General features: G+C 43.6%; 1 protein-coding gene across 3 annotated transcripts in view; it reads left to right on the top strand.

The window, feature by feature from the left end:
- Nucleotides 1-25822, top strand: part of LOC136622541 (saxiphilin-like) — a 91541-nt gene that overhangs the window by 5436 nt on the left and 60283 nt on the right. For 2 of the 3 annotated variants that reach the window (XM_066598105.1, XM_066598104.1), the window contains exons 2-5: nucleotides 7516-7746; nucleotides 14307-14525; nucleotides 18846-19064; nucleotides 21923-22138. In XM_066598105.1, coding sequence (XP_066454202.1) covers nucleotides 7516-7746; nucleotides 14307-14525; nucleotides 18846-19064; nucleotides 21923-22138 — 885 coding nt within the window. The remainder of the gene's footprint in view (nucleotides 1-7515; nucleotides 7747-14306; nucleotides 14526-18845; nucleotides 19065-21922; nucleotides 22139-25822) is intronic. The other variant, XM_066598106.1, reaches the window with a different exon arrangement.

Raw genomic sequence — 25822 nt, 5'->3', positions numbered from 1 at the left:
GACGGTACATTGGGTAAATTTAGTGGAGGCTGGGACCGAGTCAGAGCCTGGGACCGCTCACGTCCTAGCCACCCCCAGAATTGCGGGCCCCAGCTCGGTGCTGGTATCTGCGGCGGTGTATGCTTCCTCCACTAAACCACCCTCCTCCTCCTCCTACGCAACCAGCAGTCAGTGTCGCGCGGTGTGGCAGCACAGCGGTGGGAAAGCGTCAGCAGGCCGTGCTGAAACTACTCAGCTTAGGAGAGAAGAGGCACATGGCCCACGAACTGCTGCAGGGTCTGACAGAGCAGACCGGCCGCTGGCTTTCACCGCTGAGCCTCCAACCGGGCATGGTCGTGTGTGACAACGGCCGTAACCAGGTGGCGGCTCTGCAGCTCGGCAGCCTCACGCACGTGCCATGCCTGGCCCACGTCTTTAATTTGGTGGTTCAGCGCTTTCTGAAAAGCTACCCACACTTGTCAGACCTGCTCGTAAAGGTGCTCCGGGTCCCACACGGACGCTGCCACCCTGCGGACCCTGCAACATCGGTTTAATCTGCCAGTGCACCGACTGCTGTGTGACGTGCCCACATGGTGGAACTCTACGCTCCACATGTTGGCCAGGCTCTATGAGCAGCGTAGAGCTATACCAACTCCAACATGGGCGGCGTAGTGGGAGTCAGCCTCCTCAAATCTTTACAGAAGAGTGGGCCTGGTTGGCAGCCATCTGCCAGGTCCTTGGAAACTTTGAGGAGTCTATGCAGATGGTGAGCGGCGATGCTACAATCATTAGCGTCACCATAGCTCTGCTATGCCTCTTGAGAAGTTCCCTGCAAAGCATAAAGGCAGACGCTTTGCGCTTGGAAACGGAGGCGGGGGAAGACAGTATGTCGCTGGATAGTCAGAGCACCCTCATGTCTATATCTCAGCGCGTTGAGGAGGAGGAAGAGGAGGTGGAGGGGGAGGAGCCTGAGGAGGAGCAGGGGGAAGAGACAGCTGGGCCCACTGCTGAGGGTACCCATGCTGCTTGCCTGTCATACTTTCAGCGTGTATGGCCTGAGGAGGAGGAGGAGGATCCTGAAAGTGATCTTCCTAGTGAGGACAGCCATGTGTTGCGTACAGGTACCCTGGCACACATGGCTGACTTCATGTTAGGATGCCTTTCTCGTGACCCTCGCGTTAGACGCATTCTGGCCACTACGGATTACTGGGTGTACACACTGCTCGACCCACGGTATAAGGAGAACCTTTCCACTCTCATACCTAAAGAGGAAAGGGGTTCGAGAGTGATGCTATACCACAGGACCCTGATGGACAAACTGATGGTAAAATTCCCATCCGACAGCGCTAGTGGCAGAAGGCGCAGTTCCGAGGGCCAGGTAGCAGGGGAGGCGCGGAGATCAGGCAGCATGTACAGCGCAGGCAGGGGAACACTCTCCAAGGCCTTTGCCAGCTTTATGGCTCCCCAGCAAGACTGTGTCACCGCTCCCCAGTCAAGGCTGAGTCGGAGGGAGCACTGTAAAAGGATGGTGAGGGAGTACGTAGTCGATCGCACGACCGTCCTCCGTGACGCCTCTGCTCCATACAACTACTGGGTGTCGAAGCTGGACACGTGGCCTGAACTCGCGCTGTATTCCCTGGAGGTGCTTGCTTGCCCTGCGGATAGCGTCTTGTCAGAGAGGGTGTTTAGTGCAGCTGGGGGAATCATCACGGATAAGCGTACCCGCCAGTCAACTGACAGTGCCGACAGGCTTACACTCATAAGTATGAACAAAGCCTGGATTTCCCCAGACTTCTCTTCTCCACCAGCGGACAGCAGCGGTACCTAAACAATACGTAGGCTGCACCCGCGGATGGAAGCATCATTCTCTATCACCATAAAAAATGGGGACCTTTTAGCTTCATCAATCTGTGTATTATATTCATCCTCCTCCTCCTGCTCCTCCTCCCGAAACCTCACGTGATCACGCCGAACGGGCAATTTTTCTTAGGCCCACAAGGCTCAGTCATATTACTTTTGTAAACAATGTTTATACGTTTCAATTTTCATTAAAGCGTTGAAACTTGCACCATAACCAATTTTTATTTTAACTGGGCTGCCTCCAGGCCTAGTTACAAATTAAGCCACAGTAACCAAAGCGAATAATGGGTTTCACCTGTCCTCTTGGTTGGGCATGGGCAATTTTTCTGACGTACATTAGTACTGTTGGCACACCAATTTTTTTGGGCCCTCGCCTACAGTGTAATCCTAGTAATTTTTATGGGCCTCGCCTGCACTCATGCTAGAGCAAGGTGTGTGGGGTTGGCCTACACCTTTGCTGCATAAATGTAACTGGGGCCTTGTCTATACTGCAATACTGAATTGTGAAAGAGACTGTTATCTCCCTAAACTGCTGCAACAGGAATGTTACTGTGGCCTGTCTTGACTGCTACTATTACTGAAATGGAACTAATACTGTGCTCTCCCTATACTGCTGCTAGTGATATGTTACTGGGGCCTGTCTAGACTGCTACTACTACTCAAATGGAACTAATACTGTGCTCCCCCTATACTGCTGCTTTGGAATTGTAACTGGGGCCTGTCTTGACTGCTACTATTACTGAAATGGGCGGTTGGGCAGCATGTTACCCAGGAGAAGTGGCAGCGGAGTGTCATGCAGGCAGTGATTGGGCTTTGTTAGAGGTAGTGTGGTGCTTAGCTAAGGTATGCCTTGCTAATGAGGGTTTTTCAGAAGTAAAAATTGTTGGGGGGGGGCCCACTCTTGCTGCTATTGTGGCTTAATAGTGGGACCTGGGAACTTGAGATGCAGCCCAACATGTAGCCCCTCGCCTGCCCTATCCGTTTCTGTGTCGTTCCCATCACTTTCTTGAATTTCCCAGATTTTCACAAATGAAAACCTTAGCGGAGCATAGGTCCCATACAAAAATGCTCGGGTCGCCCATTGACTTCAATGGGGTTCGTTACTCGAAATGAACCCTCGAGCATCGTGGGAAGTTCGACTCGAGTAACGAGCACCGGAGCATTTTGGTGCTCGCTCATCTCTATTAAATACCATTCTGTTAGTCACTGCCCATTGTTCAAGCTTTTCTAGATCTTTTTAAATACTCTTTCTCTCTTCCCTAGTGTTAGCTATCCCTCCTTGCTTTGTGTTGTCGGCAAATTTGATCAGTTTCCCATCAATTCCCTCCTCCAGATCATTTATAAAAATGTTGAACAACATTGGGCACAGGAGAGAGCCTTGTGGTACCCCACTTGATACATTCTTCCACTTGGATTTGCAGCCATTTATGACCACTCTTTGAGTACGATCAATCAGCCAGTTGTGAATCCACCTAACAGTTGCCTTGTCAATCCCATATTTGGTCATTTTTTCAATAAGTATGGTATGAGATACATTGCCAAAAATGCTTTACTAAAGTCAAGATATACTATATCTACCACATTTCCTTGATCAACTCAGTTGGTGATTCTGTCACAGAAGGAAATTAGATTCATCTGGTATGACTTGTCTTGCTGGCTCTGGGTAGTTACTCCATTTTTATCCAAGTACTTGCATACATGCTGCTTAATAATTTGTTCAAAAATCATTCCCAGTATAGACGTTAGACTCACAGGCCTGTAGTTTCCTGGATCTACCTGCTTTCCTTTTTTGAAACTAGGGACAATATTTGCCCTTTTCCAATCTTCTGGGACTTCTCCTGCTCTCCAGGAATTTTCAAAGATTATGGCAAGTGGCTCAGCAATTACCTCCGCTGCTTCCTTTAGTATCCTACGATGTAACTCATCTGGACCTTGAGACTTGAATTTATTTAAGTTAGCTAAGTCTTCCCTCACATCTCTCAGCTTATAAAAAGAAAATATAGTGGGTAGCGCTCCACGAAGTGGATAGAGAGTAGAAGGAAAATGAAATGAAAAATGAAAATTATATGTAATATAGGGTGCTGTAGAGAGATAACTCACCCCGTTGGATGGGCTCCGATGCGTCAAAATCCAGGATAGCGTATCAATCCACAATATGGATGGAGCTTCCTTACACCGGTCACTAAGGACATCTTGAGGAGAGCGTCATAGTTGATCCCAGAGATGAAAAAAACACCACGGGATAGGAAACAAACCAATAAAATGCAGAAAATAAACCAGCGCTCCAGTGTTTGGAAGATAACAGTCAGGAAATGCAGCTGTTTGTATTTGGATTTAGTTCTATAATGAGTATTACTTCACAGGGGTGCTTATTGAAAAGCAGCCCTGGATCCGAGATAGCAGGCAGAATTCAAACGATGTATAAAGAAATCTTTTATTTACGACGCGTTTCGGCAGTAATATCGGCCTTTTTCAAGCTTGCGGCCGAAACGCGTCGCAAATAAAAGATTTCTTTATACATCGCTTTTCAATAAGCATCCCTGTGAAGTAAGTAATACTCATAGAACTAATTCCAAATACAAACAGCTGCATTTCCTGACTGTTATCTTCCAAACACTGGAGCGCTGGTTTATTTTCTGCATTTTATTGATCTCTCAGCTTATAGATAGCCTGCATTCTTTTATTCCCCCAATAGCACAAGTAAAATCAGTTGATGTTCCATCTACTTTCTAATAATAATAATAATCTTTATTTGTATAGCGCCAACTTATTTTGCAGCGCTTTCAGACATGGATAAATGCAAAACAATACAACAATTACAATGTGAGGTATATTGGGTTTGACACAAATGGGTTGGGGGAGGTACAGGAGGTGCAGGGTTGGGGGGGGCAAGGCATGGGGAACACAAGCAATAGGGAATTTCATGTGCAGATCAATTATTAGAAGGCAAACAGGGTGGGGCACCATAGGGAGGGACAGGGGACTAGGTCAGGAGATTTGGTATGCTTCCCTGAAGAGGTGCGTTTTTAAGGCACGTCTGAAATTTCGTGCATCGGGAATTGTCCGGATGACTTGGGGTAGAGCAATCCAGAGGATGGGTGCTGCTCTGGTGAAGTCCTGTAGGTGAGCATGTGAGGTTCGTATTACAGGGGTGTTTAGTCTGAGTGTGTTACAGGATCGGAGTGAGCAGGCTGGGTGGTGTACTGACAGGAGGGAGGCGATGTATGCTGGCGCAGCGCCATGCAGAGCTTTGTGAGTGCGGTAGCGGAGTTTAAATTTAGTTCTGCAGTGAATGGGCAGCCAATGGAGCGACTGGCATAATGCAGAGGCATCTGAGTAACGACTGGATAGAAAAATGAGCCTAGCTGCTGCATTTAGTATGGATTGGAGTGGAGCGAGTCCGATGCGGGGAAGGCCAATGAGTAGCGAGTTGCAGTAGTCAAGCCGGGAGTGGATGAGGGCAACCACGAGTGTCTTTAGCGTGTTCGTGGTTAGGAACGGACATATTTTAGCAATATTTCTGAGGTGCATGTGGCATGTTTGGGCCAGAGATTGGATATGGGGGGTAAAGGAAATGTCAGAGTCCAGTGTGACACCAAGGCATCGGGCATGCCGTCTGGGAGTTATGATGGTGCCAGACATTGGAATGCAGATGTTTAGGGGAGGTCGGTTGGAAAGTGGAAAGTCAAGGAGGTCAGTTTTAGAGAGGTTTAGTTTGAGAAAAAGGGAGGACATAGTGTTGGAGACAGCGGACAGACAGTCGGTGATATTTTGGAGGAATGGTCCAGAGATCTCACGAGAGGAGGTGTATAGTTGGGTGTCGTCAGCGTAGAGATGGTATTGGAGGCCAAATTTGTGGATGGTTTGTCCAATTGGGGCAGTATAGATAGAGAAGAGAAGGGGACCAAGGACCGAGCCCTGGGGTACCCCAACAGTGAGAGGAAGTGGAGCGGAGATAGAACCCGCAAAGGAAACACTGAAAGAGCGGTCAGAGAGGTAGGAAGAGAACCAGGAGAGAGCAGTGTACTTTAGACCAATAGAGCGGAGCATAGTGAGAAGGAGGTTATGGTCGACAGTGTCAACTTTCTAAGAGAAAACAGATACAAAATAGAAATGTAAAAGTTCGGCCTTCTCAACATCATTCTTAACCAATTCACCATTTTCATCTTGTAAGCATCCGATAGCATCTTTGACGTTTCTTTTGCTTTTGACATACTCCAAAATCCTTTTTCTATTGCTTTTGGTCTCTGTTGCAAGCCTCAATTCATTATTAGCTTTAGCTTTTCTGACAGCTGCTCTACAGTTTCGGCAGACCACATTATATTCTTCTTTAGATATTCCCCCCTCTTCCCATTTGATAAACATTTTTCTTCATTTTTAACATGTGTGCAAGTTCTGTGTTCATCCATCCTGGTCTCTTTAAATGCTTCTTCTTTTGGGGATTGTTAACAATTGTGCTTTGAGAATCTCATTTCACAATATTTTTTCAACCTTCTTGGACATCTGTCCTTAAGAACATCCAGCCATTGGATTCTTCCTAGCCTCTTTCTGAGTTCATTAAAATCTGCCTTTCTGAAATCGAACCTTGAGGTCTGAGTTTTCTCAGGTCTTCCTCCCCTTTTTATCCAAAATTCAAGAATAGCATGAACACTGCCTCCCAAGGTCCCAGCCACCCTTACTTCCTCAACAATTTCCTTCCTGTTGGTAAGTGAGGTTAGCACACACTGTTAACTTTGGATAAGTTAATCACTGGGAACAGACAGTGACTGGAACTTTTACATCTTGTTCGCACAAAATACAACGTCAAACACCAGTGCAGGAAGACAGTTTATAAGACAGTCAGGGGGAGGACACGGGATGAAACTGGGCATACACTTGAGCTTTCTGTATGACTCCACTCCTGGACACTCACACTCCAAGATATAGGAGAACACCGGATGGGGGACACAACACTCCACGGACGCTCACTTGAGATTAGTAGTTTGGGTTCTGCCTGGCGACTCCTTTCTGCATTCATGCTTTAAACATGGATCCTGGAATTGCGAACATCAGAATACCTCTCCTCAGCTTTCATTCTCTTCACAACATGAGGGTTGATGGTACCCCCATGTGTCTGGCACTCTCTCTTTCTCAAGGCACCCAGAAGAACAGAATAGACTGCACTCAGAGGAAAATGGACTGTCTGACTCACTACTTGCAAACATATATATAGGGTAACATCACGTCACAAGACAAATTGTTACATTTTCCAGACATATCCCAGCCACTTTCAGCATTAACCTCTTACATGCTGCAGCTGTGCAATACACATACCTCTAGACAAGACACTTCGCACAGTGCATCCACACTGAAGACACTACATGTATGACAATTATGGAGGGGCCAGACATATGTTTTTCGGGCCACTACACAGGATATCCAACAATCACAAGGATAGGGGTCCTGAAGTTAGTTTCTGCACTAAGATCTTGTCACAACTGGTAGGTCACTTCAGTCATTTGTATTACAAAATTTATATACTCTGGCGTGCCATTGGCCAGGACCTAACTTTGAGTTAGGGTTACGAGGAACAGATGCCTGTTTGGAGATGCTGTATTAAGAAATATATTGCCCTAAATATGTGGCACCTGGCCTAAATTTTGCTTCATTCTAAAAGAACTTTGATTTTTTTTTTAGATCTCAATTTAGCAGATCTGAGTCCCTGTCAAAAAGAACGTCAGCATGTACCCAAAGGAGGACAACCCCTTTTAGGAGCTTTTGTGCCCGAGTGTGATGAATGGGACAATTATAGTCCAAAGCAATGTCATGGCAGCACCGGTTACTGTTGGTGCGTTAATGAAGATGGTAAAGAGATTGATGGCACAAGAACTCCACCGACACAAAAATCTCCTACGTGTGAAGATCAAAGTAAGAAATAGTTCTCAGTTTTAGGGCTTATTAACATGAGCGTATATTGGCTGCGTTTTCATGGCTGGCCGATATACGCGACCATCTGATGCATTGATTTCCAATGCATCACTTCAGATAGCCGACTTGAAAAGATAGCGCATATGGTGCGCATTCTGGTCGGCCGTTTTAACGCCGGATGGAAAAGTTAGTTCTGGAACTATCTTCTGGCTGGAATACGGTGGCCAGTCCCCTGGACTCCTATGTAAGGCTATGGGAGCTCCTGGAAAAGGGAGGTGGGAGGGATTTTAGTTCCCTTCCCCTCTCTGCTCCTTGCCAGCTGTCTGCAATGGGATGGGGTGAGAGCTAGTGTGCTAAGCTCCCGTCCCGCCCCTTCCCATTGCTGGCAGCCAGCAAGGGGCGGAGGGAGGTGGGATTTTAGCACACTAGCTCCCGCCCTATCCTGCCCCCTCCCATTACAGACAGACGCCAAGGAGCGGAGAGGGGGAGGAAAGGGGGAGGGAGTTTAGCAGCACTAAACTCTCTTCCCACCCGATGGTATCCCAGGGCTCCGCTGTATATGCGCCACAGCTCTGGCCATCTGAATGGGTGCTAAAACGGGAGATGCAGCAATGACTTGGCCATGGCTGCCTTTTGTTCATGCGATTTTTGGACGCACTGCGGCCATGACATGGCCGGACGAAAATCCCAGCACTCATGTGAAAGAGACCTTATTTTGTAACTAGTTATATTTGTCATATGAATATTACACATCAACTGCTGTATGTTTGTGAATAGCACTAGACCACAATGATGGCAATAAATACATGCTGCTTAAGGCCGTTTCCACGCGGGCGATTTTCTTGCACAATTTCACCGCAATGCGACAGTGCGACAAATTGCATGTATGTAGAGCCCATTCTTCCACATGAGCGATATTTTGTAGCCTGCGACATTGCAAGACTACAAAATTGCAGTATGCTCTATACAGCCACGCTTTGCGATGTTTTGTGGCCCATGTTTCCATATAGACCCTTCCTATGTGTTTCAGCGCATCGCACGAAAACGCGGTTTTCATGCAATGCAACTTTTGCAGTAGGAAATCCCACTGTAAAAGCCCTAAAATAAACCCTAGTTGCATTAAAAAAACACATACATCACCAAAGAAGCGCCACGTCTTCTCACGATCGCCGGCAGTTGTCTTCAGGCATCTTTTCTAATCAGGAAATGGAGAACCCCTGCCTCCAGGAAGCACTGCCTCTAATTGGCTGAGCCCCAAGCCGCTTAGCCAATCAGAGCCTGCTCTCAATGAACCAATTACAGCCATTCAATGAATGGCTGTGATTGGTTCATCGAGCACTGGGTCTGATTGGCTGAGCGCCTCGGTGCTCAGCCAACCAGAGGCTGCACTTCCTGGAGGCGCAGATTTTTCAAATCCCTGGGCAGGGAGAGATGCCTAAGACAAGTGCCGGGGACCGGGGCGAAGATGCAGTGGAGCCGGACTGCGTTTCTTAGATGATGAATGTTTTGTTTTTTTTAAATGTAGCTAGGGATTATTTTCGGGGAAGGGCTTATATTTCAACCCCCACCGGAAAATCCTCGCACGTGGTGCTACAAAGTCATGCGATTTTATATCACCATGAGCAACTTTCTAGCGACAAATGCAGCGATATCGCAGTTGCAGAAATTCTGCAGCATTTACAGTACAAGCCATTTAAAAAAATCTCCTTCATATGATGCGGACGTTCTTGAGAAATGCTGTGGATTCTAAATTCAAGGCATGTCTATTTATGCTGCACAATCGCGCTGCAGAATTCAACCCTTGGAATACAAAGGTTAAATTGCACAGCTGTTCCGCAAGTAAAAATGCAGCCAAATCTGCACCATTTAGATGCGGATTTGGCCATTGTGAACGTCTTGCAGAATTGCTGCTGGTATCCCATTGTGGAATGCCAACAGTGATTCTGCCATGTAAGAAAACAGCCTTAAGGCTGTATCAGGGTGCCTTCACACATGGCAAAAGCATTATGGTCAGTGCAGATTTGGCCACGTTTTTAATTGTGGAGCAACTGCGAATTTAACCTTTGTATTTCATATGCGCCGCGGATGCGTTGCTGAAAATTTCCACATCATGTGAAAAATAATGCAGAAAGAAAAAAACTTTTCTATTCACTGCGCTACACTCCCAACCCAAAACGTCCTGTGGGAATAAGCTACTATGAATACGTCAATAGTAAACTATACTTTTATTCCCCATATTACACATAACAGATATATTAAAAGCAACGCGTTTCTGCGTCCACTGACGCCTTTATCAAGCTAAAAACAAATCTGTACTGACACTCATATAAATACATACATTAAATACCTTAATCACATGTGTAGATATCCTTCATCTGTTACCTTCTCGTCGCTCCATGCTGAACGCCGATCCGGCGTGTGCAGGTAGAAGGAGGAGTTCCCCAACTCACCGGTCTGCGTCATCAGACAGCAGGTCCGGACGGCATGCGTTCCACCCTGTGCGCTGCGTCTCACGTCCTCCCTAATGAGGAACGTGGTATGCAGAAGCTTGTCTCGCTTCTGTTACCTAGCAACTCCGCTATACGGGGTACCGATGAAGGCTAGACAATCTTTCTTGTGCTATGTAGCAGCGCTCAGTGGCGGACCGCACTGCCAATATCACACAAATGATATAATCACTATTCAAACCAATCTACTCTACCTTCATAACTCTATTCTTAAACGATTTTAAAACTATTATATAGGTGGTATATATATATATAAAATTATAATGCATAAAAAATTCATATTGTTAACCCTATAATGACATTTAGATAAATCTAGTTCTACCATATACATATAAAACAATTTACTCTTTCATAATACTCAATAAATAAATATATAAACAATAAATAATTAATACAAAAAACTCAGTATTATAGACCCTAAGATAAATACTCCCAATACAATAAAAAAATGTCCTTATATATTTATCAATATCCAACAATCGACTGTTTCATAATCATCAATAATTTAACATATATACTAACACTATCCTATAAAAAACCATCCTATTAACTAGTATAAAATGTGATGAAGATCTTTTCTTATGCATATTACCCTGAGAATAATGAATATCTAAACCTTTATATCATATCATGTTATTTTTTCTAAAGGGGTCAGAAACGCTCTTTTCTCCTTAGGGAGAGCAACTATATACTATAAACTAAGTGAGGAGACTCAAATGGCCACGCACGCTCCTCTGGGTAATATGCAAATAAGGGAGATGGAATAAATCCTCCACAGTGCCACCTATGCCACCTATTGAAAGGCAGCATTCCTTCGAGTCAAAGTGGGACTTTTTTATACACTGATGATGGGCAATAACCCGGAAACAGCTGTATGTACATGGAGTCTGGCTTTGCTTTTGATTCCCAGTCATTGTAACAAGACTTGTATAAAAAGTCCCACTTTGACTCGAAGGAATGCTGTCTTCCAATAGGCGGCACTGTGGAGGATTTATTCCATCTCCCTTATTTGCATTTTTTCTAAAGTCTCATTCAAGCCGTTCGGATGTAAAGAATTCATCCGGAATATCCAGAACATTTCCCTCTGGTGTAAATGGGAAAATGATCTGGATGGGATAGTCTCTAATGGCGTAACAACTAATTTAGTGGGATTTTGTTTATGTATTTCCTTAAAATGGCGTGATACGCTATGTTTAGTAAAACCAGATCGTTTAGATATTCATTATTCTCAGGGTAATATGCATAAGAAAAGATCTTCATCACATTTTATACTAGTTAATAGGATGGTTTTTTATAGGATAGTGTTAGTATATATGTTAAATTATTGATGATTATGAAACAGTCGATTGTTGGATATTGATAAATATATAAGGACATTTTTTTATTGTATTGGGAGTATTTATCTTAGGGTCTATAATACTGAGTTTTTTGTATTAATTATTTATTGTTTATATATTTATTTATTGAGTATTATGAAAGAGTAAATTGTTTTATATGTATATGGTAGAACTAGATTTATCTAAATGTCATTATAGGGTTAACAATATGAATTTTTTATGCATTATAATTTTATATATATATACCACCTATATAATAGTTTTAAAATCGTTTAAGAATAGAGTTATGAAGGTAGAGTAGATTGGTTTGAATAGTGATTATATCATTTGTGTGATATTGGCAGTGCGGTCCGCCACTGAGCGCTGCTACATAGCACAAGAAAGATTGTCTAGCCTTCATCGGTACCCCGTATAGCGGAGTTGCTAGGTAACAGAAGCGAGACAAGCTTCTGCATACCACGTTCCTCATTAGGGAGGACGTGAGACGCAGCGCACAGGGTGGAACGCATGCCGTCCGGACCTGCTGTCTGATGACGCAGACCGGTGAGTTGGGGAACTCCTCCTTCTACCTGCACACGCCGGATCGGCGTTCAGCATGGAGCGACGAGAAGGTAACAGATGAAGGATATCTACACATGTGATTAAGGTATTTAATGTATGTATTTATATGAGTGTCAGTACAGATTTGTTTTTAGCTTGATAAAGGCGTCAGTGGACGCAGAAACGCGTTGCTTTTAATATATCTGTTATGTGTAATATGGGGAATAAAAGTATAGTTTACTATTGACGTATTCATAGTAGCTTATTCCCACAGGACGTTTTGGGTTGGGAGTGTAGCGCAGTGAATAGAAAAGTTTTTTTCTTTCTGCATTATTGTTTATTTCCCAATCTGTTTATTGAAACTTTTTGGGGTACTTTTCGGGCTGCTGCTGTCTGGATCAGCTGAGAACTATTGGATTCTTTAGTTTTAGCTGTTCTGGATAATACTCCACCCATCGGCAAAGAAACCCTCTAAAGGTGAACTGGGATTCCCGGTGCAGGTGGGACACAAACTTATGTTTGTTGCCCCGCCTGACACCTGGTAAGTAGAATCCGATTTAGTGCTTATTTTTTCATTTTTGCGATGGCGCTCTCCCTAGCTTTTGTCACATCATGTGAAAGAGATTTCTAAAATATCCTCTGTGTGGCTTGTAGTGTAAACACTGCACAATTTCCACAGCAAAATCCGCTGCAGAAACTCCTCAGCAATTTCACCATTTGTGAAGGCAAAGATTAGTTACACTTCTCTGTCCAATAACTCTCATTTGTTGCAGTTACCACAAAGCACATACACCCTATTATCTGTACAAACAATGAAGAAAAGGGCATTCCGAATAGTGCCATCCCGAGGAAAGTACTTACAAATAAAAAGCTGCAACAATTAAAAAATAAGAAACTTTATTTCTCTTCTACAGACTTAGGGCTCCTGTCCACGGACGATCTTGCATTTCGTTACTCGCGGCGATAATCCAGCTTTCCATAGTGTTGCCATGAAAAGCGCAGACCCCTGTCCATGAGCGGAGAATCATAGCGATTGACCACTCGCGAGACTCAAATCGCGGCATGCTGCGATTTGCTGCGATTCTCCACGGTGAACCTATCTGTCAGATAGGCTCACCGCAGAGAACTGTGAGTTCTCTCCCCTGCTCCCTGGCGGTGGACAGGCGGCCTTGAGGTCACATGTATAATTGGATTTCCATTCTTCTCTTCTGTCATATGAACAGAAAATTGGAAACCCTGCAGCAAAAGAATCCATCCTGTACCATAGCTCACTATAAGGTTGTGTCCATCTAGCATCCATTTGGGTGCTTTCAGACCAGTAGAAAATTTCTGCAAGTTGCATTGAAAGATGCAGCTTAATCTGCAGCTGCAGGATTCCGCTCTAATACTTGATTTTTGTGCAATGCGAGAGTGAGTGAAAATGCCGAATTATGAAACCAATGATTTTCAATGGTTTCATTCCCATTTGCGATGTTTTCACTCATGCGATGTGCAGTGAAAACAAAATTGTAGCATGTCCTATCTTTCTGCGTTTTGCTTTTTTTTTTAATCTCCAACATCACAACACACGAACTTGTGATTTTCGTTCAAGCAATGTTTTTAACATTAGAAACTCATATTAGCTTTAGTGCGATTTTATCACGTGAGAAAACCGTGGGTGACAGCAATGCGATGCGAGATTATGCTCAGGAAAAAGCATCACTGATGCTCAAAAATTACACGAACAAAGATTTTTATCACAATTTTCTCGCCAGTGTGAAGGAGCCCTTAGGTGTAACTTGCAGAAATATTCCACACTTAACTACTCCAACTGAAAAATATTATATTTACGTGGACGTGGCTCCTTAAAAATGGGAATACCAACCAACTACAAGACTCAGGAGATTGCAATGCAGCTTTTACATTTCTGCCCAAAATGTCTTCAGTGTATCTCCTCACCTGGATCTCAGCCAATCTCATTAGTTAAAGGTCCTGTATTTTTTATTTTATAATTGTTTTACCTTGTATGTGCATCATTTTATTTTTACTTTTTAGGTATCTTTTTTAAGCACTGCAACTTTTGTATTAAAACTTAAATCTTAATTAAATCCGGTCTTTGTATGTTCAGAGCAATCACCTCTATTATGTCACCAGTCTAAAATCCTTCCTGCTTGTTCTTTGTGTTTTATTTAAATAGAAAGTACTCGTTGCTTGAGGCATCGCCACAGTGCCCTTAGAGGAAATAAACCCAAAATAGGGGCATATGTGCCAGAATGTGATGAAAAGGGTAACTACGTTCCAAGTCAGTGTCATGGCACCAAAGGTCACTGTTGGTGTGTGAAACCAAATGGTGAAACAATAGAGGAAACAAGAAGTGCACCATACAAAGTTCCCACAAAATGTGAAGAATACATAGGTTTGTAATAGTCCATTCAATATTTGTTTTTTCACCCTCAATCTCTATATTGGGCTAAGTATGCCTTCTGATCTACCATTACTTATTATATGTTATTCTTTGCACTTGTTTGTTGAGAAAGTAGCTGAACTTTTGGTTCATCATAGACGATACACTCAGTTTTTAACCACTGATTTTGCTGTTTCCCTAATGAATTGGCTGACTAACATCGTTTTACAAACAGCAAGTGTGGACCCACTGTGCAAACCAGCCGGTTTGACTTTGGGCTACTCCTAAGGGCGTTATCCTGATGGCCCCCCGGTATTCACCCTTTAATCCCTACACAGGGATCTGGACTTCATCGCAGGAGACCAAGCAGGCTCCTACCTCTTGGAGTAGTCCCAGAATGGTTGGCAGCTGAACCCTGGAAGTCAGAGGCATCGGTGCAAAGCACGCTGAAACAGGCCAACCTATGAACAGAAACTAGTGCAAAGTCAGTGAACAAATGAATACAGACAAGAGTACAAGACAAAGAGCAGACAACAAAGTCAGAGACAGGATGGGTACAAAGAAAGGTAGACAACGAACAAACGCACACAAACAAGAGCCCAAAACAAAGAGCAGACAGTAAAGACAGAGACAAAGACCCATGTTGGGTGACTGATACACAACACAAACGAACACTCAGACAAAGAAGGCGAATCCCCAGCTCACTTAAATAGCAGGGTAATAGTCTATTACCCTGCAGCTGGGCTGTGAGAACTAAGGAGGATTAACTCCAGCAGTGTTGATAAAAATTACCCAGCTAAGAGCTATTCACACAAGAGGAGCAGAGCAATGCCCACATCTGCCTGAAACAGCAAGAGGGCGGCAGACACGGGTAGCCAGCTTAACACATAATAGATGTAACGTTTCTCCCAATAATGCCAGTGAAATAGCCTGCTAGCAAACACACAACCACAATCAAGTTTGGTGCTAGCTACTCTAGCCATAAACACCCAGGGACAACAAGTTATCTCCCTTTAACTACTTTTTAACTACTTGCCCCCCAAAAAGGTATCTATTTCTTATATCACAGAGATTTATTTTAAAGTATCACAGCGGAAAAAAAAGTATACATTTTGTATCGCCCTAATTGTATTAAACCCTCAAAATAACATTAACATGCCATTTTTACCACTCCATATATGCTGGAAAATTAACCCTCAGAAAATGGTGGAATTGCATTTTTTTTCCACTTTACCCGGCTTAGAAATATTTCAAAGTTTTTCAATATATTATATGACACATTAAGTGATGCTATTAAAAAAAATCATCTTGTATAAAACAAGCCCATATACAGCCAAATCAATAGAAAAATAAAATAAACTATGATTTTTTTAAACTGGGGTTGATAAATAGCAATGAAAAAACAAACAAATCTCTGATCCTGAAATGGTTAAAGGGATATATACACGCAAACTAGAATACATTATATTCACTTGTCTGGATGTCTGTGTGCTCTGCCAACACACCACCCAACAAGTTCTTTTGGTGTCACCTCTGTCAAGGTGGCGGCACCTGACCTCACAGACAGTCACGAGAGCACAACCAGGTACGATTTATTAAAGTAAGATTTCAAAAACATGTCTAACTACTTCACCCCATTATCCTGTAGTGTTGATCCAGAGGAAGTCATAACAACCTCCATAAAGGGAGAAGAAAATTTTCATCAGCTTGGGGCACAGTGGTGGTGGTGTGGGGGACACACCAGTCCCTTCCAGCACCAAATATGGGTATGATAATAAATCCCTGGATCAATGACCTATCTCCAGTAATTTAATCCCCATAATTTATACCATATTAATTCCATATAGTGTCACAGTTATAGACTATAGTGAAACGCATTGGCTTTATACAGTAGTTACATGCAAGGACATATACACCAAAGAGATAGATTGTGCGGCTGCTATGGGGTCTTTATAGAGAGATGGTTCAGCATTAGCAGGCACCATTCCCTTTTATGAGAACTTGCATTGGACTCTCTGCTCCAGAGGATCTTTGTTGCTAGCAAACAGGATGGAGGGAAATTTTTCAAAAGGTTATGAACACACTGCGGAGGGGGAAAATAAACACCATGTCCATCTGTCCTGGAAGTCAAAACTCAGCATCAAAAGGGTACATCTATATTCATCTTTGCTATGGGATCTTATCTCTTCTTTGTACATCACTGGTTGTATGTAACTGCTTTGAAAGAATTCTCACCGGGACCCCTCTACCGTCCCTCCATATGCCTCCACCTTCGTGCGGAGTGTGTTTTGTGTTGGATTCTATACAAAGCATTGTTTCTAGGTTAGAACATCTCAGTACACGAACAATACAAATGAGATTGCACATTAGTGCACCTAGTGTAGTGCTGTTGTGAGATCTAGAATTCAATAGATGACAACAGTTCTCAATCATAATCAAACTACTAACGACCACTTGACCGTGAGTATGTATGTTTGTGTGTGGGTGCTTATGATGCTCCGCCCCTGGTGACATCATCGCAGGTCCTACAACATATATAAAATGCAGAGCCTGACCGACAGAACAACACAGGGCCCTTGGAAAAATGAAAAAGAGAAAAATGAGGAAAAATGAAAAAGAAAATGAGAATACAACTAAGCCATTATTATCTCGGACACAACTCAGCGGTCCTGATAGAAGACACCGACCTACCTCCACCGCAGAGATCCGGTCGGCTGAAGGATCTGTGATGACGTCACTGCTGTGGGAGGAGCCACAGTGTAATTCAGTAAAAAAGAACCGATGGGTGGAAGGACCTGTGGTGATGTCACTCCTGTGGGAGGAGCCATTGTGCAGTTTGGTAGAAAGTACTGTATACTGGATAAGCTGACAGCAGCCACCAGCCACCTCTGATGATGTCACCATCATGTGATCACCGGTGTGGGTGGAGTCAGTGATCACATGACATGGGGCTGATCACTGTATCCAAGAGTCTGCTGAGCTGGTGATGTCTAGAAATCAACATGGATGTACCAAGCTCTGTGTGTGTGTGTGTGTGTGATGTGTGGGAATCAGGGCTTAGTCAGACGGGTGGTTTTTCGCGCGATTTGCGCATGCGCATGCGTCCGGCGATTTTATAAAACCATTGCTTTGCAATGGTATCGGACACATGAGCGCTTTTTATGCGCTCGTCCGATAAATTATAGAACAGAAATCGCAGATCGCACCTATCTGCGATCTGCGATTCCTGTTCTCTTCTCTATATGCGCTCAATGGGGCCGGCGGCAGCAGCGCCAACCCCATTGAGAACATATAGTAGACAAATCATTCTCCTCTGCCACAGCTGTAACAGCTGTGGCAGAGAAGAATGATGTTTGCCCACTGAATTCAATGGAGCCGGCAATACAGCCGGCTCCATTGAAAGCAATGGGCTGCCGGCGAGCATGGGATGAATTTTTGGTAAGGGCTTAAATATATAAGCCCTTCCCTGCAATTCATCCAGAAATGTCTAAAAATAAAAAATATATACTCACCTTGTCCCGGCAGACGGAGTTCAGTGCGGCCGGCCGGCAGTTCTCCTGAACTGCTCTCTGTAGTATTCAGCAGCCGGGGATTTAAAATCCCCGCCTGCTGAATGAACTGCCTCTGAATTCATGAATGGGTGTGAGTGAGAGCTGCCTCTGATTGGTCAGGCTGTGACCAATCAGAGGCAGTTCATTCAGCAGGCGGGGATTTTAAATCCCTGGCTGCTGAATACTACAGAGAGCAGTTCAGAGATCTGCCGGCCGGCCGCGCTAAACTCCGTCTGCCGGGACAAGGTGAGTATATATATTTTTTTTATTTTTACACATTTCTGGATGAATTGCAGGAAAGGACTTATATATTTAAGCCCTTCCCGACAATTCATCGTGAGATCGCCCGCAGCGTATTGCTTTCAATGGAGCCGGCTGTATTGCCGGCTCCATTAAATTCAATGCGCTGGACAGCTCCGGCCCGTTTCTATTGAAACATGGCTGGGAGCAGTTTTTTTGGGCGATTTTTTTCGGCCCCGGTCACGCGATTTGCGGATGCGCATCCGTCATGCGATCCACAAATCATGGCAAAAAACGCCTGTGTGACTAAGGCCTCAGGATGCATATGGAAGAGCTCTTTGTGGGATGTGTGTGGATCATAATAGTACCATGTTGCACAGCTGTGTGGCGCCACCAGAAACACTGGTAGTATAATTTCCTAATAATTACTAGTCCTATTTAATATGGGTAAGCGTCACACTATAAAATCAGCAGAGCCACATTATCAGCAGAGAAGACAATATGACTGAACTACTGTCGGTTATTATCTATCCATTTTTAGCAAAGAATCTACCCTGCCTGAAAGAACGCCAAGAAGCGCTTGGAGGAGGGCACCCCTTACCAGGAGCCTTTGTACCCAATTGTGATGAGAAAGGCAACTACAACCCAAAGCAGTGCCATGGCAGCACCGGATACTGTTGGTGTGTTAATAAGAACGGTCAGAAGATTAACGGTACAGAAACTCCACCGGGACAACCATCTCCAACATGTGAAGAAGAAAGTAAGACACAATTCACAGTATATTTTATAATTGGTTATTTCTGATTTATGCATAGTGCACTTCAACTTTTGTATATACACTGAATGGCTACTAGAGACATTAGCCCATTCACGATTCTAGCTTCCTTGTATGGAAATTAGACATGTGACCCCCGAGTGTAGCATAAAATTAAGTGAGCAAGTTTTCTGTGGATCAGTTTCAGTGTGAACCCATCTGAATGGGAAAATCTAGCAAAGTAGCTGACTTTCAGAGGGGCCTGGTTATTGGTGCTAAACTAGCCAGGGTCAGGATTTTAAAAAATGCCATCTTTCTAGGATTTTCTCAGACAACGGTATGGGCAGAATCCTGAGAAACAAGGGGCTAGAGGAGGATGTTAAGAATCCTACTGATGATCAGGAAGTGCTGCCAGGCAAACTGCAGCCGAATACAATGCTGGTTCCTTAGCACAGATGGGCTATAACAGCTGATGGCGAGTTTCAGTCCCATTGCTGTCTTAGGCCTCATGCACACGGCCGGGTCGGAGACCCTATACTCACTTATCCCGATCCACTGCGAGTGTCCCGCCCGGCGAGCCAGCGTGCATGCGCAGTGCAGGGCATGATGTGCCGGCGCTGCCCTATGACGCGGATTCCCGCGATACTCCACAGTGCCCACTGCACGGAATATTGTGGGACGGACAGCTTATATGGACTGCAATGGAAGCTGTCCATGTGATTTACCACACAAAATAGAACATGCTGCGATCCTCCCCCGCGAGTGGAAAATCACAATTTGTCTCCGCTCATGGGCAGGGGAGAATCTTTTAACACAGCATGCCTATAGATTGACATTGCTGCAGAATCCACGGTGGGCATCTGGCTGTGAATTCTGCGGCGATAATCCGTCTGTGAGCATGAGCCCTAAGAGAAATGGAAAAACAAGACTTCAGTGGACAAAAATTGGATTACTGAGCAGTGGAAAAACATCACCTGGTCAAATGCATCCAAATTTGTGTTGCACCAAGTTGATAGGAGGGTCAGAATTTGGCACAAGCAGAGTAAATTGATGAACCCTTATCAGCTGTTCAGAACATGTCAGTAGCTCCATCTAAGGGTGGCTTTACACGAGCATGTTTTTGTGCATTCATACGCTCGCAGAAAAATACGCTTCTGTTAGAATCAATGCATTCCCTATGGTGTGTACACGTCTGTGTTTTACAGGTGCGTGCCTATAAAGATAGGACATGCGTGCACCATAGGGGATTGTTTCTCAGGGAAAAGCTTTACATATAAGCTCTTCCTTGAAAAATAAAAAAAAAACCTTACCTGTCCGCCGCTGCCGTGTCCCCCGCAGGGATGAAGAACACATCTGCCGCATGTGGCAGATGTTTCCTTCATCCCCATGAGGAAAAAGACTTCCCTGCTGCACCTGCCACATCTGTGACAGATGCAGCAAAGGAATTCATCCCTGTGGGGGATAAAGAATTCCCTACCACAGCTGTCATAGATGAGGATCCAGCTGCCAGCATCCTGTAATTGTTTTTCATCGTTTTTATGGCTGTGGGCATTATCCTTTAAGCTTAAGAGTTATCTCATGATTACAAGTAATCCCTCTATTAAATCATGCAAAATCAAATTTTTCTATTGCAATCATTTTTAAGAAATGTTCTTGTGTCTACATCACTGTTACATACTTGTTATGGTGCCCTCTGCTGTTCTTTCTATTCCTTTTCAGAATGTCCACCTAATGTGACCAAGTGCTGATTCTTATTGGCTGGTCTGCATAATTACAGGAAACCCTTCGGATGTGTAAGAACATCCGAGTGATGGTACTGGGCCACAGGCAATGAGAATGCACTGGGCATATGAGGTGAATGTTCTGAGAGGTGAGCAAAAGAGCAATTTTTAAAGGGTCACTTTGATTTTTTTTCCGTTCATTATGTAACTAGCCCCCCAGTATACATAAGCTAGTATTACCTTGGTTAGTTTTTAATTTCTATCTGAAACTCCTGGAGTCCTTCTCCTCAGGTTGGTCGTGTGATCTCATTCTGACTACCTGAGAATTACTTGGCTTTATGTTCTTTCAAGAAGTCAGTTTTGCAGTCAGCATAATTCCTGTGTGATGACATTACATGGACTCTACTACACAAGCTCTTAATAGAGGGGACAGAAACTTCTGTCACGGTACTGCTGTTAATAAGAGACTCCTGCCACAGAGTTATAATGGAGGATGTCACAGTTCAGCCTGCTAACTGTATAATTAATGTCTGTAATTTATTTAGGTGAATATAAAATACAGACGGTTATGGCAGTGTCCTCCCAGCAGGCAGAGATGATGCTGGCCCTAGCTGGTCATGTGATGCTGTGCTGATGCATCATGGGAGTGTTAGCGGAGCATAGAGAAAGTGAGCAGGCATACATATCAACATCAAGGTGATAAGTCACAGATAGGAGGCTGCACTGCATGGAAGTGACTACAATATATATAGAAGACATCCTGAGTATAACAGGCAATCAGGTGAAAGGGCAGAGATGGAAAAATGTGTTTTAGGCTGAGTGGCCCTTTGAAAATCATTCCAATTAAAAAAAATGTTATGTTTAGCATAATTTCATAGAGAAATCTAAAATTTACTTGTAGGATAACTGTTTTAATGAAACTAAAATTAAATACATGAGACATTCTCATTAGTAAATATCTTGATTTGCTGCACATGAAGAACTGTGGGGTCTTCAGGTTCGGCTTTGCTGCCCTATATTACTGTGGAGACATTTCCTACATATAGCATTCACATGATAACATACATGTACCTCAGGCTTATAGGGAATACAATCCAGCTTGAAATGTAAGTTCAAAGTCCTTCTTGTGATTTATTTAAATAGAAAGTACCCCTTGCTTGAAGCATCGCCAGCGTCTGCTTGGAGGAAACAAACCCAAAATAGGGGCATTTGTGCCAAAATGTGATGAAAAGGGTGACTACATTCCAAAGCAGTGTCATGGCAGCACCGGCCAATGTTGGTGTGTGAACACAGATGGTGAAGAGATTGCCGGTACAAGAACCGGACCAGGCAAAGCGCCCCCAACATGTGAAGATGCAGGTTTGTATTCATACATTCAATATGTGTTTGTTGTGTCTTCAGTCTCTATATTGGCCTGGGTATGCCTATCTCTTCTACTATTACTTAGGCCACGTGCACATTGGTGGGTCAGAATCCAACCCTGTGCCCAGCCAGCAACAACGCATACCTGTCCTGTAGTGTTTTTATCTGTACTGTGGATGATCCGCACGCCGAGCCGTCGGATCATCAATACGACATATCACTATTATTCTGGGGGCCACTGTGGGGTGTCACTACTATTCTGGGGGAGACTGTGGGGTGTCACTATTACTCTAGGGGCCGCTGTGGGGTGTCACTATTACTACTGGGGGCCACTGTGGGGTGTCACTATTACTATTGGGGGCCGCTATGGGATGTCGCTATCATGTTGGGGGCAGTCGCTATTATCACTGGGGCCGCTGTGGGGAGTCGCTATTATCGCTGACCGCTGTGGGGGGGGGGGGTCACTGTTACCGCTGGGGGTGTCACTATTCCTGCTGGGGTATGTTTACATATAGCAGAAATGGGCAGGGCCACTTTAAAATAGACCGTGCAGATTTTGACTGCTTTTTGAATGCGAAAATGCTGCAGAATTTTCCGCTGAGGACATTCTGCAGTATTTCCGCATCCAAAAAGCAGTCAAAATCTGCACGGTCTATTTTGAAGCGGCCCTGTCCTTTTTACAACGACAGGGGGTAAAAATCATATATTGTGATAAGCCCCGCCCCCTGACATGTTGGCACTTTTCCATAAATATGTGGGTTTTGGATTGCAGTTTGGGCACTCGGTCTCTAAAAGGTTCGCCATCACTGATATATGTGGTATCCTGATCAAGTACATTAGTACTCCCTGCTGGCATAGCAGTTACAGACTAAAGGTTTCCTAGTAGCTTCTCTAGTGTAACCCTAGTAATACTATCTCATCTGGTTGTTCTACAACATTCCAGGTGTTATTTTTTTTGTTGTTGCTCTTTATTCTTTGTTTTGTTATTTGTTTAGCTCGATATTCGTCTATCTAGATTCGGCAATCTATATATATAAAATTGAATGTCTGTCTGGCTGTTTGTTTGTTTGTTTGTCCTTTATGTGCTACGACACCATTCATCCGATCGCCATGAAACTTTGGGAAGTTGTTGAGTACACTCCTGGGAAGATTATAGGCATAGTACATTTATGCTATGATAAATGGCGCACGTGCGAGCGTCATCGACAGTTACGCCCCCCCACGTAGATTGTTCGATTTCCATCATTGCCACTAATTCTCTCACTTCCCGATGTCGTAGAAACATGAAATTTGGCACAGGCATTGATTATGTCATAAATAGGAAAAGCTAATGGGTCCCAACTCGATTATTCAATTCTATGCGCCAAAGAATTAGCATCCAAATTTTACGTACGGAATCTAATTCTCTCACTTTCCAATGTCGTAGAAACATGAAATTTGGCATGAGCATTGATTATGTCATAAATAGGAAAAGGTTATCGGTCCCAACTCGATTATTCAATTCTAAGTGCAAAAGAATGAGCGTCCAAATTTTACGTATGGAATGTAATTTTCTCACTTCCCAATGTCATAGAAACTTGAAATTTGGCACGAGCATTGATTATGCCATAAATAGGAAAAGCTAATGGGTCCCAACTCGATTATTCAATTCTAAGCGCAAAAGAATTAGCGTCCAAATTTTACGTATGGAATCTAATTCTTTCACTTCCTGATGTCATCTGTATTTATAAAAAGGAATGTATGTCTGTCTGTCCTTTTTGCGCTACTACACCATTCATCTAATCGCCATAAAACTTTGGGAAGTTGTTGAGTACGCTCCTGGGAAGATTACTGGCACAGTACATCTATCCTACGATAGGTGGCGCGCGTGTGAGCATCGTCGACAGTTATGCCCCCCAGACAAAGATCGTTTGATTTCCATCTCAAGCACAAAAGCAAAAGGCATTACGAGCAACGGGATGAGTGTTCAACCAGAAAATGATGCATCCGCCGAACGTTTCGCAAGACAATTGCTGGATATTGAGAATGCTGAGGTAAAATAAAAGCTGTGCTGTGATTGGTTGCAATTTCTTATACTGCTGAGGTAAAATGAAAGCTGTGCTGTGATTGGTTGCTATTTGTTATACTGCTGAGGCAACATGAAAGCTGTGCTGTGATTGGTTGCTATATATTATACTGCTAAGGTAACATGAGAGCTGTGCTGTGATTGGTTGCTTTATATTATACTGCTGAGGTAACATGAAAGCTGCTGTGCTGTGATTGGTTGATATATGTTATACCGCTGAGGTAACTTGAAAGCTGCACTGTAATTGGTCGTTATCTAGATATATATATATATATATATATATATATATATATATATATATATATATATATATATATATATATATATATATATATATATATATATATATAACGAATGTATGTCTGTCTTCGCAGCAGCGCGCGATGGGTAAGCTAGTAATTAATAAAAGGTAAATTTTAATAAGTATTCTGACTCAATAACATGGCTGCAAGCATATCGGTTGAGGTAACTGCTCTTGTAGTTATGAACCAGTACTCACACCAGGTACTGTATATGTTGTCAGACAGCATCCAACTCGACTGCAGAGGCATGTGAGAAGATTCCAGGGTTTATTCAGGTAGAAATCTTATAGAATGCACATTCAGCAGAAGGTAAAAAGAATGATGATGAGCCAAAGCACAGAGTAGAGACTAACACGTGGGCTATAGACAGGAAACTCCCTAGCAGGAGGAAAAGGAGGAGTTATGCAACACAGGGGGGTACAGAGAACCAGGAGGGACAAACTAAAGAAGGCAAACACTTGCAGATACAGTACAGCTTATACATGTCAATGAATAGAGTCAGGTAGATGAGACATGACAATAAGCAATAGTGAATATTAAGGGGCTTTTTGGGGTTGATAAATAGCAATGAAAAAACAAAAAATCTCTGATCCTGAAAAGGTTAAAGGGATATATACACGCAAACCAGAGTATATTATATTCACTTGTCTGGATGTCTGTGTGCTCTGCCAACACACCACCCAACAAGTTCTTTTGGTGCCACCTCTGCCAAGGTGGCGGCACCTGACCTCACAGACAGTCACGAGAGCACAACCAGGTACAATTTATTAAAGTAAGATTTCAAACACATGTCTAACTACCTCACCCCATTATCCTGTAGTGTTGATCCAGAGGAAGTCATAACAACCTCCATAAAGGGAGAAGACAATTTTCATCAGCTTGGGGCACGGTGGTGGTGTGGAAGACACACCAGTCCCTTCCAGCTCCAAATATGGGCATGATAATAAATCCCTGGATCAATGACCTATCTCCAGCAATTTAATCCCCATAATTTATACCATATTAATTCCATATAGTGTCACAGTTATAGACTATAGTGAAACACATTGGCTTTATATAGTAGTTACATGCAAGGACATATGCACCAAAGAGATAGATTGTGTGGCTGCTATGGGGTCTTTGTAGAGAGATGGCCCAGCCTTAGCAGGCACCATTCCCTTTGAGCTGGACTCTCTGCTCCAGAGGATCTTTTTTGCTAGCAAACAGGGTGAAGGGAAATTTTTCAAAAGGTTATGAATAGAGATGAGCGAGCATACTCGTCCGAGCTTGATACTCGTTCGAGTATTAGGGTGTTCGAGATGCTCGTTACTCGTA

This window comes from Eleutherodactylus coqui, chromosome 1 (assembly GCF_035609145.1).
Source record: "Eleutherodactylus coqui strain aEleCoq1 chromosome 1, aEleCoq1.hap1, whole genome shotgun sequence".
Lineage (NCBI taxonomy): Eukaryota > Metazoa > Chordata > Amphibia > Anura > Eleutherodactylidae > Eleutherodactylus > Eleutherodactylus coqui.
Note: the sequence above shows the minus strand (reverse complement) of the source record. Positions and strands in the feature narration are given on the sequence as shown.